This window comes from Podarcis gaigeae, assembly GCF_964106915.1.
Source record: "Podarcis gaigeae genome assembly, chromosome: 1".
NCBI lineage: Eukaryota > Metazoa > Chordata > Lepidosauria > Squamata > Lacertidae > Podarcis > Podarcis gaigeae.
In genome coordinates, this window is record NC_139678.1 from 108,806,119 (window position 1) to 108,819,934 (window position 13,816).

The following is a 13,816-nucleotide window of genomic DNA, read 5'->3' on the forward strand; positions in this document are numbered from 1 at the left end:
TGAAATGCCTTAGGACAACAGCATAACTAATGCCAGCTAATGTACTGCATTCAGAAACGGAATTCATTCTCTTAACTTTTTTCCACTGTTCACGAACCACATTCAAAATACATTACAAAAAGAAATGAATGTCTGTTGGAGGCCAATGCCAGTTTGAAGAGCATAGGATCTAGTAAAGATGCCAGTGGGAAAACCGGGGGGGGGGGAGCAATTGTGGGGTGCTCCCACATGTGCCCCATTGATGAGATCCATCTACCCTCTTTTGGAGCAGACAGATCCTAAGCACGTAAGAAGCACCTGATGGAGCAGGTCAATGGTCCCACATCCTGTTCTCACAGTAGCCAACCAGATGGAAGCAGGATCCAACCACGAGAGCATTCTCTCCTTCTGTGGTTTCCAGCAACCTATACACAGGCAAAATGAGCATGGGGTTGAGGACAGGTATTTGATGCACAAGTCATGCACACAATGCTGTATCCATTTACATAGGTAAAGGGTAAAGGGACCCCTGACCATTAGGTCCAGTCGCGGATGACTTTGGGGTTGCGGCACTCATCTTGCTTTATTGGCCGAGGGAGCCGGCGTACAGCTTCTGGGTCATGTGGCCAGCATGACTAAGCTGCTTCTGGCGAACCAGAGCAGCGCACGGAAACGCCGTTTACCTTCCCACCGGAGTGGTACCTATTTATCTACTTGTACTTTGACATGCTTTCGAACTGCTAGGTTGGCAGGAGCAGGGACCGAGCACATATGTATATATTTGAGAGTAAGGTGCACACGAGTCAATGATTCACTCCTGAATCCTGTCAAGTAGTGCTGTGTGGAAACTCTGGGAACCAGTCCTCAAATCAGTCCGGCTGCTCGGCTACGAGTGATCGCCAAAGAAGAGGACAATGACTATAATTAGGATAACTCTAGGCAATTTTACTGCATACTTTCAAAGTTTTGTTGCTGATTTGGTGTCTATTCTGCCTTTTAGTATATGAGAAGAATTTTCAAACAGAGCACTTCAACTTATAAATATGTTAGGCAAAGGATTCATTTCACCATTTAATTCTGGCATAATCCCCCCCCCCCAACAGTCAAAATACCTTAGTGAATGAGAACACTAGGCAGGTGCCTCTCCCACCCTGGTGTCAAGGCCTAGGTTTCTCAGGGGAACTGGGCAAGGACATAGTGGATATATCTGACTAGGAGCAGACTTTTGAAACAGCCCTCCTCTTTCTGCCTCCTCAGAAGGTCCAGCAATAGAGGAGCCAGTGATACATGGGCTTCTCCAGCCTGAAGAGGCTGGGAGTGGGGATGAAAAGTGTTTAGTTGCTCATGAGCCATGAAGTAAGTGCCTGTTAGCACAGAGTGGGGCCCTCTTTGTGATCAACATCATGAGCAACATCATGGGAGAGGTGTTTCTAGGACAAAAGTGAAACTATCAAGCTCTCTTTATTTCTTTGCATGCTGTTATATTTGCTATTGTGTTGTTTTAATGTGTTTTTGCACTGTTTGATTTGAAACACATTTCTCTTTCTTTGTTGCAAGCACGTGTGTGTGTGTGTGTGTGTGTGTGTGTGTGTGTGTGTGTGCCTGGCAAAGTGAGATACAAATAAAATTATGAATGAATGAATGAATGAATGAAATGGGGGTTGGATCTGTTTGCTAAGCTACTCAATTGCTTCAGTGAGTTGGATGTCGTATTTTGATTATAAATTGGAAACTCTAATTGTCGTACTCACTGCCATATAGCATTGCTTGTTTTATGATGGAGTTGTGGATTTGTTCATGTTATTTACTGAATTAGTGTTTTTTTTAAGGAGGCTGCAATTTTTGTGTTATCTTTTTCCTGTATATTTTTTCATGTCATTTTATTTCATTGTTCCCTGCTCTGGGATTGAAATATCCAACGAAGAACAGATTATAAATACCCAAGAAAGAAAGAAAAAGAAAACTACCTCCACGGTACCCGACGGTCTACCTCTAAGTTGTTAGAGGAAAAACATGTAACATTAGACATTCTCCAGTAACTGGCATTCGAAAGCGTGCCACCTCCTGTTCTGGAGGTGCCATGCAGCCATCCTGACTGGCAGCCACTGAAAGCACACCAAGACATTGCAGACCTGTACCAGCATATCTGACTGCAGAAAACAGAAACACGCCTGAAATAAATGCCACAAATGCCATCATATTTGGGGCCATTGCACAGGAGCCCCAACTGGATTGCACGACATGGCAGAACCGGGCTATAAAATTACTGTGCGGATAAGCCATTGAAGGACAAACAAAATGATAGCATAACAGCAAAGAAACCTTTACTTTGTGATCACTAGTAGACAAGCAAAGGGAAACACAAGGGGCTTCATCACTTCACATTACCATTCTGAAATAAAATAAGGAGTTAGCCTCGGTTCAAGTGAAAAATAAAGAGCAGATCCAGAACTGATGTTTATGTGACAAAAGTAGCAATAATGTATCATTTGCCCGAGAAGTAAAATTGACAGTTATTACCAAGGGTTATCTGGTAGCAAATCACATTGTTCAGGTGGCAGGAATGGCAAGAAACAGCCTATTTGCATATCAGAAATTATTTCCCCTTTTGCTTCCATTCTGTCCTCAGCTTGTTTTCCCCAAGGGATGACGGTTAGCAGAGAGATTATGAAAGTATTATGAAAGCACAGAGAGGGATTTTCCTCCCCGATGTGTTTTGTTACCATAGTTCTCTGCTGTTGTTTTTCTCTTACTACCACCTCTGAGCTTTTCAAGATCTCTAGGAGCAATTTGATATCAGAATATTTTATATTCCATCCCTTAAGATGCTGTACATGTCAATAGACTTCAGTATGGGAAACGTCCTGCCCAGCCTGATATTACAGAAATATCTGCGCCTTTGCCTTCTGAGAAATCTATGTTACGACCTATGTCACTTTCTTAGCTAAGAGGAACCTGCTTCTCCAGGCCTGTCTTTAGCCCAGGGAGATAAGACAGGTGTTTCAGCACATTGGATAGCTCTAAGCATGGTTGTTGCCCAACAGAAGCTGGAAGTTGACTGCTGCCTTATGAATTTCTCCACTCAAAAGCAAGCCCTTCTTCTCTCTGGCTCCTCACCTGGCACAATCCCTGAGTCAGAGAGGAAGAACTGTGGAGTGGAAGGAGTTTGGCTCATTAGCTGAAGTACCCACCTAGGATCCACCTTGGGTGAAGAATCAGGAACCTGGTGTTGTTTTCTCAGCTTGCATTGGAAAAGCCCTGGGCTCAACTGGCTCATCCTCCTCCAACTTGGCTATTGCTTGAGCCCAAGCAAAAAGGTCTACCTATCACGCTGTCCAAAGTGGCCAACCCAAATACTCCAGCAAGCAGGACACACTGTTGCTTCCCAGCAACTGATGCCTAGTGGCTTGTCATTTCTGAACATATACATTTAATGTAATGTGTCATTGTCGTCGTCATCATCATCCCCTTTGCCAGGTCTGGATTAACCATTAAGCAAAATAAGCACATACTTAGGGCACCATGGGAAGGGGGCAGGCACCACAGAAATTTTCCATTGCTGTATTTATTATGGACCATATGGTGCAGCTGAAAGAAAAGGCACCCACAATAAATGAGAAAATTACACATACACATACACAATAATAAAATAGTAATAATAGATATAGATGGTATACATTAATATTGGGAATACAACAAAATAGAATCTGGTAACTAGTAAGCTGGCACTTGATCCACGGATGTTCATGCATTTATATTTTGAATTGGATATATATGGGGGCACCAAAATCTTTTAAGTGCTTAGGGCCTCTAAAGTCTTAATCTGGCCCTGCCCCCTTGCCCCAGTTCATGTTCTTAGTGAGCTAGTCACAAACCAAAAATCTCTATCTGAATTAGTCACTGCTATTACCCATGTATCTGTGAAGTTAGGTTTGTCACAACATCCATCACTTTACTGATATTCCACCTCATTTGCAAGTTTTGCTACCCATTCACCCCATTTGGAGAAATCCTTTCTTTGGGAGCTCTTCACCACCCATCTGGGTTTACGCCACTCTGAGTAATTTGGCGTCATCCTCAAAATTAGGCTCGTGAAATAGCACCAGTCCCAATACATATCTTTGAGAGAGCTCACTTTCTATTCTCCTCCATTGTGAAAACTGCCTGTTTGTTCCTCCTGCGATTCCTGTTGTTTAAGCTGCCTCCTAATTCATAAAATCAGCTTTTAAAACTATATACTATTTCCTATTTAACCTCAGCTAGTAGATAGTCATTGGGCTAGTCGCCATAAATAATAATAATTTTATTCTTTCTCCCCCACCCATCTGGCTAGGTTTCCCCAGCTACTCTGGGCGGCTACCAACAGAACAGCTTCCATGCATATCTGAATGTACAAGTACTGTTACATCAGTAGCATTACGAAACTCGGATGAAAAGAGCCTATTCGTGTCTTCCTGGCACTGGAACCTGAAGGCAGAGAGGCTAGTCTGTTGCTGGCACTGTGATCTATCCCAAAGTCTTTGGAATGGAAACCAATCAATCAAAATATGTAAGTGACACTCGCCTGTTAGCAGCTGTTTGCAAAGCATTCTCTCGAAAAGTTGATGGTGAAGCGAACCAAAGCATGAAATGCAGTACAAATATTGCAAGTGCCTGAGAGAGGGCATTCCCTCCCCCATCCCATAATCTTCCCACCCTCTCTCTTCTCAAAGGGTGCAGGAGTTCTTCCGCTCCTGTTAAAAGCAATTATGGTTTAAAGGAGACATTTGGCGACACGTGACTTGATGGGATAAAGGCTAGGAAATTTGGCAGACCCCGTTGTGAACGTAAAAAGTATAGAGCTCCCCCTCCCCTCGAGATATGATAAGAAATATTCTTATTTTCTTAGGACTAGACTTATAGTTCTACCTTATTCTGAGATGAGAAGGTGTAGCTGCCAGGACAGACGAAGCATGGAACTTGTAAGACCTGCGACAGATCAGAAGAATATGGCAGCGTTACAGGATTCCTAACATGTTTTTTAAAATTGTATCACTCCAAGAACTCCCGTTAAGACTGGTATCGCCCAGAACTATTCTTCTACTTGTAAAAGCTAAGGTGGTGACAGAAAAAAAGATACACATTTAGAGTTGTAGGTACTGTTACGTATGTAAGTGTATCTCTCTCTCTCTCTCTTGCCTCTCTGAAGTATGAATTTCGATGGAACGAACTGAGCCGTCTTCAAAAATTGCTAAACAGTGGAACAATTAGCACCGATCATAGGGAAAGCTTCCCAAGGGGCTCATCTGAGAACCATCATTCATATATATGTGTGTGTGTGTGTGTCATTAACTTTGGAGTCTTGAATAGGATCCCCACCTTCGTAGCATTTCACAGTCTTCTTTTTGATGTCCTGCAACCCTCTGACCCCCTGAAAACTCTCTCAGTTCTGCTTTTATAAAATCTTTCAGGCTCCCCCCCACACACACTTAATATATAAAAAAATTAATTATACAAATCATTAGTATTTTTTGAAAAAGGTAATAGAATGGTTCCAAGAACAAGCTTCACAGAGTATCTGCATATTTAATCATCTGCGTTAATAAATATTTAATCGTTCATTGAATTCAGGTTCTGTCTTGAAGCTTAACTTGATAACAAACCTTGCAACTGGTAGAACTAATTGGTACAGAACAAGTGAATAATTTATAGGGAGAAAAAGCGCTGGGTTTTCGGAAGGTGCGCAGAGACCAGGAAGCCACAGCTGTTTCTGGGAGCTGACAGGAAAACAATGGCACCTTCTACAAATTCCACAGCACGCTGCTGCCCTCCTGAGGCCAACATTTACCATTGGTTCATATGTCTTAAGAAAGGGCTGTAAGGCCGACTACAAAGTCAGATCCATTAAGTTTTAAATATTCATGCATTTCATTAAAGCTATCATAATTGGTCTACCGTACACATTGATTATGCACAGACCATCAAGTGTTTAACCTCTGAAAGCTTGCGTGCGTATTTAAATATATCTGTTATGTCCTGTCTTGGTGGCTTCAGAGAAATCTCCAGCAACAAGGAGTTGAGCTAGGCCAGGGAGGGGGAAAGAGGGAATGATAGCGCAGGGCTGAAGGAGAGAATGCCTCCAGATGTTTCAGAAACAAAAAAGAAGTGGGGAATATTGCATTAAGTTTCCCTGATTATAATACCAGTGCTTCTGTCCCATTTGCTAACGTTCTTTTCACACTGAAGTACTTTTTGTGTTATGGACCTGTGGCTTTTTGAGCAATATACAGTGGTGCCTTGGGTTAAGTACTTAATTCATTCTGGAGCTCCATTCTTAACCTGAAACTGTTCTTAACCTGAAGCACCACTTTAGCTAATGGGGCCTCCTGCTGCCGCCGTGCCGCTGGAACACGATTTCTGTTCTCATCCTGAAGCAAAGTTCTTAACCCAAGGTAATATTTCTGGGTTAGCGGGGTGTGTAACCTGAAGCGTATGTAACCTGAGGTACCACTGTACCAGCATGTCACACTATTATTCACACCAGCAGCAGTGGGTGCCCCAACAAAGAACATCATTGGACGACGTCATTACTCCTCACCCTTTCCACAAATGCGTGCTTCTGTTCACCCATGATCTCTCCATGAAAAAAAAAAAGAACTGTGCACCAGTCTACTGCCCAAAATTTTTTCACTTTACTCCCATCATTTTCCAAATCTGTTGAAGATTCAACTGGCAAACTTTGAAACAGAATCCAAAAATACAGTGCAAAAAATGTGCCACATGCCGATTGGTCTCACTGCACCCCACCACCATGCTTGCGTCTTTTTTATGGTTTACAATAATTGTGTAAAAAGGATTTGCCTTAAAATGAGACACACCTTGAAAGGGATAAAGGAAACTAGTGAAAAAGACATTTATTGGCATTTGAAAAATACTCCCTAGGATTGCAGCGTTACAATTTCAGCTTCAGATTCATTTTGTGGAAGATCAACTGTTGATTAGCCAACTCTAACACGAAAGTACTGGATTTTGTTTTGCTATGGTAAATACAAATCCTTCTTTGCAAGCTGAAATTTACATTCACTGGCTTTTTGTTTACTCCCTTCATTTACAAAACTTCTTTGTCAAAAGGAACATTCAGCCTTTCTATCCTACGAGGCTTTGGTGAGGTGTTAACATTTTGGTTAAAATGCAATTCGGGCACAGTAATGTTTTAACTTGCAAGGTAAGATGCCTTTATTGAGCTGGTAGAACTCCACTAGTTGAATGAGATCAGAAAATCTGGTGTGGCCATCATCCAGCGTATAAAACAGCTTGCCTTCCTCTTCCAACTGCAAGAAGAGGAAACACCACATCAAGAATAATTTCCATTGTGCTCTGCAATCCTTATTTCATTCATCCAGCCTCTGCGATGATGGTTAGGTGGATACTCATTTGCCACTAAGAACATCAAGACCAAGTGTAGATTGGGACTTTAGATTCTCCAACACCTAAAGATCAGCTCCCATCATTTTGGAGCCTCATTTGCAGGCTGTGATGTTGGATCTCCATGTTGCAAAAAGTTTGGAGGGGGCATTGCAAAACTGAGTAACGTTTGCCCATTCGGGGGGGGGGGGAGCAGGGGGAAGGAAGCACACCCTTGTGTTGCCAAGGCAACAAGAAGATGTGCCCCTCTTTTTCTGTGATGTGCCGTAGCTTCTCAACAAACACTGGGAGCTAATCACTTAAAGGCTGCAGTTCTAAGACAAATAATAAAGAAGGGGATATATATTGCTTTGAAGGTTTTTGCCCATTGCTTCTTCGTTTTTGTGATGTTCTACTGGTTAATATTATTTGCCTTTCTCACCTTGAGGAAAGAAGGTAAGCCATAAATCCGAAAACAAAGAGATAGATTTGAATACGCTTTGCTTTAACTCTGGAAGCCCTTGCATATGCCAGGCAGAAGAATGGCACAATGCGGGAAGCTTATCCAGAGATCTGATATTGCTGAAAATATATTAGGAGGGATGAGCAAAGTCTCGAAAGCCACAGGGCAGACTTCCAGCATCCGCAAAATTGGCCCTGCGTTCCTTGGATAGCTCCATTTCGCCCATCCCCATGTCCAACAGGAACATCAGGCAAAGCAAATGAAGCACATGGGTGTACTTCCCTTTAAAAATGTTTTCCAGTAGCCCATTCTAGCCTTTCATGGTGCAGAACTCGGCTGCTTAACTATACCTACCATATAGGTATAGGACGCACCTAGTATTTTTTTTGGGGGGGGGGAATAAAGAAAAAAAATTATTCCCCCCCCCCAGCCGCGGCAACAGCGCGCCCCGGGCAGCAGGCTGCTATCTGCAGCCTAGGGAGCCCTGCGGGAACTCCTGCGGGCTCCCCAGGCTTGCTGATAGCTTCCTGAAGCCTGGAGAGCGAGAGGGGTCGGTGCGCACCGACCCCTCTCGCTCTCCAAGTTTCAGCGAAAGCCTGCATTCACCCCATAGGATGCACATAGATTTCCCCTTCATTTTTGGAGGGGGAAAAGTGCGTCCTATAGGGCGAAAAATACAGTACTTAACCTAGAATTAAGCTCCATTGCCTTCAATGGGACTTACTTCCAAGCAGGCATTATAGCATTGCTGTGTTAATATAGTGGCAAAGACCTGCCTTTTTTGAGTTTTCATTCTAACTCACTGTGTTTTTAAAACATTCCTCTTTTGCTTACTAACGCTGCCCCGTTTTCTGATAAAATATAAGGAAGTTGTCCTTGCCTTTTGACTCTCAACAGATTCTACCAAGTCCTACAACACTCAAAACATATGGGGACAAAAATAAAACTAGAACGACAGGCCTATAATCTGAAAGAGAGCATATATACAATACATTCATATTCTCTCTCTCTCTCTCTCTCTCTCACACACACACACACACACGTATTATTTAATAGATTTCTATCCTACCTTTTAGGGGGAAACAAATCTTACAAGGAAACTCACAATACTGCATTAATTAATTAATTAAAATGTGCAAAACACCGTAATTTAAAACTAGATAACACTCAAAATAATGTGTGTTTGTGTACATACATGCGCACACTTGCATTTGGATTTAAGAAAATGCAGAGACTATCGTAAGGAGTTCCATTAGAATTCCATTTTCATATGTGAGAGGTTTTAATTCTCAACCATCACTATTTCACAGAAAACTGTAAGCAGCAGGTTTTAGCCATTAGAAACAGAATGAATTACCAAGAGGCATGCCACCGTTTTGGCAGTAGTATAAAAACCATTGAAGAAAAAATTTACTACTGGTCCACAAACTCGCTGGCTATACTTACGGGTACAATTTGAAAGTGCTTTATTTTCAATCCATGGCTCAGTGACAGCACAAAGGTTTTGGGGTTACTCTGGCTGTCCCGTACCAAGAAAACACTAGGAGGTGAAGGAAAAGAAACAAGTATCAAGCACTTTGAAAATCTGGCAGCAGTGAGTTGCTGTTAAAGTTTTGTAGCTTTCCTAATAAGCATCAAAGTTTAGGGGCAGAAATAAGTACTTGTTCATGGCAAAGAGACATTATTTTACCTACTTAAGTGGCAAATCTGTGACAGCAATAAATAAATGCATTCTCAGCCTCTCTTAAGATCACTGTATTTCAGCACTCCATCTAGTGGCCAAAGAATGAAACCCGAACCAAACATTCACCTGTTACCCAAGATCGATGTGTTATCTCAGCAACTTTGTGGTCCCAATTCCACCGTTTGCCAAGCAAGATAATGGGAACGCAGAGGCAGGGCCAAACATGTCAAGAGGCTCAGTGGTTCTGTTAGGGTGGGTTGCTATTCTAGGCTGCATCAACAGAAGTATAGAGTCCTGATCAAGGACACTAAATTTACGAAACCACAAAATACAGTTGTACCTTGGATCTCAAATGCCTTGGCTCTCGAACAAATCGGCTCCTGAGCAATCGAAACCCGGATGTGAGTGTGCTGGTTTTCAAACAATTTTCGGAAGCCGAACATCCGGAACGGCTTCCGATTGGCTGCAGGAGCTTCCTGCAGCCAATCGGAAGCCACACTTTGATTTCCAAACATTTTGGAAGTCAAACAGTCTTCTGGAATGGATTCCATTCGACTTCCAAGGTACGACTGTATCCAGAAAGGTACGACTGTATCCAAGCTGGTGCCACAAACTCTCTCACCAAATTTAGGACCACCTGTACATTCTTTCAAGGCAGCCACTAGCGTATCATCTGCCTGTTATGTCTTATTTCGTTTTATCATTGCGACCCATGGGAACAATTTGACTACTCAAGCAGTTAACAGTTAGTCCAGTTTTAATATAATAAATAATAATAATAATGATGATGATGATGATGATGATGATGATGGTTGGAACTCTTACCCATCTACCAGTCCTTGTCGCAAAATTAGTTGGTGCGCCTCATCTCTAGAGATCTTATGGTGAAACCACGGTTGTGAACTGTGTATGGCTGAAGCGTCAGGAAGAAAGGGGAGGGAAAATTCTTACTAGGACCATTTTTGTGTATGACGATAGTGTTGCATTCCATGAGCTCTTCTGGAATGGTACATACCTATATTCGATGACACATTCTGCAGAGTATTGGGACTACTGTGAGCACCAAGTCGCAGACACCCTTTTTTCTACGTGGGAAGAAAGAAAGAAAATCGTAAATATTTCAGAAGAAAGAAAGAAAGAAAACCAACAGAAAAAAAAACATTGTAATGAACTTTTTTTCTACCCGCCATGCTAATCCTTCTTCCACTGCAACTGAAAGGGCTTCTGTGGGGTTTTCAATCACTCTGGATTTATGTCCTGTGAAGTCCATGGCCACTAGAGAATTCTCTGAAACACTTCTCTGCAAAAAGGAAAAGGGAAAAAAAAATCCATTTAAAAACATTACTGACCGAAACATTTCACAATATCTCCTCAGTGTTCTGTTTTAGAAACAGCATTTGGCTTCTCCCTGAACCACTCTCAGAGCAATAATAATCTTTGCATCTATTGATTAGCCAGTTGGAAACTATATTAAGAATAAGGCAAAAGTGTTCTGTATATATATTGCAATAAATATGTTCTGAGGGATTATCCAGTTATCAAGATCAGAAAAAAAGATATTTCATATATATATAAGAGGGTTTACACTCTGCTCTCTGCTTATTCGACACCATAACAATTCTACTCGTACATCTACGGGGAAGATTTTACGGTAGTTAATTTAAAAATGGGCGAGATAACTTTCTGACAGCCCCTGCAACAGTGGGAAGCAAAAGAAGAAATAAACGCCTATCTGAGGAGGACCACCTATTTAAATGGTATTAGGATGATGGCAAAAGTGGTAAAAAGAATTATCTACGTCCGGCAGCTAAGTGGTCTTGTCCTATCTCTTGCTGGAACGTGATGGATTCTAAGAGCTTATTCTGAGCCCTGTAACTAAGTGAATAGAGAGATGGTTCACAAAGGGCACAGGTGGGCAACACATAGGCTAGATGTAGCTCTCGGTCACTCTAGGTCCCATCACTTCAGGTGGGGTATCATCAGCCAGCTGGCACCACTGATTCCGGCACAGGGATAGTAGCCTTTTGTCCACTGGGAAATATTAAACATCTCACCTGACAACAGCAGTGCTCCCCATACAGTGGTACCTCGGGTTAAGAACTTAATTCATTCTGGAGGTCTGTTCTTAACCTGAAACTGTTCTTAACCTGAAGCACCACTTTAGCTAATGGGGCCTCCTGCTGCTGCCGCCGCTGCACGATTTCTGTTCTCATCCTGAAGCAAAGTTATTAACCTGAGGTATTATTTCTGGGTTAGTGGAGTCTGTAACCTGACGTGTCTGTAACCTGAAGCGCCTGTAACCCGAGGTACCACTGTATAGCCAAAATCACTGCAGACAACTATCTTGGTGGCATCAGGAGCAATGTGAGGCAGGTTAAACACTGTATGTGTGTGCAAGAGGTGGGAAAGTTTGTGTGTGCGTGTTTATACGTGTGTGAGAGGTTTTGTGTGTGTGTGTATGTGTGTGTGACTGTACCCCCCTTTACCCACCACTACATGTGGGCCTTGCCCCCCCCCCCAAAGCTTGTCTAGCTCAGAGATATAGGAACTGTCGCCCCCCCCTTTTGTTGAGCTTGCATTGCACTCTATATAGAAGCAACCCAAATACTTCTTTCCAGCAGCTGCTAAGATACAGGCACATATCAAAATGGACGAAAGCATCTCACTGAGGTTCATCCATAGGATCCTGTACGTGGTTCATTTAAGGGGAGCAGGGAGCTAGGGTTAGTTTTAACATCTTTGACAGAAACACTATGAATTAAAATAGTATGAACTAAATAAATCTTTGCAGGTAATGGGATGCCCTGAGATCAAATTACAGCATAATGTAATACTCTTGCAATACTATGGAAAACCTGGTGGATAACTGGGGCAGGATGGGGTCTGAGAGAAAGCAGTAGGCCAGGTTTTGTGGATTGCTTCATATGAGCTGAGAAGTACTTACCACAGGTGTGCTCAGAGAAATGCACCCACTTCTACCTTGATAGGGGTGCATGTAATTCTGGTAAAGCTGCATCCCATACTACAAACAAAGAAGAAGGATAAGAGCTATTACAGTCTTGTGGATTTCAAGATCAACAATCAGAAAGTACTCAGTGGTGAATTGTGCCAACCACAAAGTGGGTAATTTCCATCACACTTTACTCTCCCCACAATCTGCCCGCCCCCTTTTTTTAAAAAAAAGAAGCTTTGAAGTAGTTAGTAGGTATCTACTTTTCTGTTTCCAAGATAAGGATGCTGACACTCCTTTGCAGGGAGTTTTAAAAAATATTTAAGAACAGAAAAGCTGGATTAGGCCAAACTGTCTACCTACGCCAGCATTCTCCTCCAACAGTAGCCAGCCATATAGATTTGGTTCCTTTTCCCCCCTTCCTGGATCATTCACCATTTCCCCTGCAACCCATGGAAATTTCCCCTGGGGATTGGGGGACTCTTTAGCATGGCGTGTGATATAATTTCTAAACTTCCCTCTTAATAGTACTGTAAAATTGACCTGTATTGGCAAGTAAGCCTGAGTGACTGCAATCCTAAAATTATTTCCTAGGGAGCAAGCCCCACTGAAGTTAGAAGGTCTTATTTTCAAGATCCTTTATTAATAATAACCATTACTAAACTTTTTATTGGTCGTGTCTGTATGCTTTAATCATTAAAGGGTAACTAAGAGTCATACACAACCACAAAAGGGGGCGGAATAACAATTTTTCCAGCTAATAAGGTATAAGAACAAATACCTTATAGAAGTTTTTATTTTACTGTCTATTCACATGGGTTGTCGCTGTTTAGTTTATAGGCTTGATCATTTTCTATTTTTATTGTTTCTTACTACACTGCCAGCTGCCCTAGAAACATAAAATTTATGATGGCAAGTGTGGGGTATAAAAGTATGTATGTAAAAACAGAAAACACAGAGCTGAAGGAGATTGAAAATACCATTTTTACCCAGAGGCTGTAAAAGAGGAACGAGGCATTTTGTATACAGAAATAACTGGTGAAGGCAATTAATAGGAGAAGAGGACATTTACCTTAAGCAACCGAATTGCTGTCACCCAGCAGGTCCTATTTTGTTCACTTTCTGCATAAAGTTGTTTCAGGTCTCTGGCTCCTCCTGCTTTCTGAGGCTAGAAGGCCACAGCATATTGTTTTAGCATTAATTCATATCTTGAAGGCAATACCTGTTGAAATAAAGGCCACTAATTCTCCCATTTCATAATCAAAATTTCATTTAAAAAGAATTAATTTAATTTCAAGATTATTTTTCCTGGTGCCAATTTTTAACGGAAGTAAATAAATCCTCCCCCTCCCCACAA

General features: G+C 42.0%; 1 protein-coding gene across 4 annotated transcripts in view; it reads right to left on the reverse strand.

The window, feature by feature from the left end:
- Positions 1–6,847: 6,847 nt before the first annotated feature.
- The window catches only part of GRB14 (growth factor receptor bound protein 14), a 49,316-nt gene continuing 42,347 nt past the window's right edge, over positions 6,848–13,816 (reverse strand). For all 4 annotated transcript variants that reach the window (XM_083710051.1, XM_083710052.1, XM_083710050.1 and 1 more), the window contains 7 exons: positions 13,532–13,627; positions 12,454–12,531; positions 10,693–10,809; positions 10,525–10,594; positions 10,335–10,422; positions 9,272–9,365; positions 6,848–7,289 (listed from right to left, as the gene is read on the reverse strand). In XM_083710051.1, the coding sequence (XP_083566177.1) occupies positions 7,143–7,289; positions 9,272–9,365; positions 10,335–10,422; positions 10,525–10,594; positions 10,693–10,809; positions 12,454–12,531; positions 13,532–13,627 (690 nt within the window). In that variant the 3' untranslated portion in view covers positions 6,848–7,142. The remainder of the gene's footprint in view (positions 7,290–9,271; positions 9,366–10,334; positions 10,423–10,524; positions 10,595–10,692; positions 10,810–12,453; positions 12,532–13,531; positions 13,628–13,816) is intronic.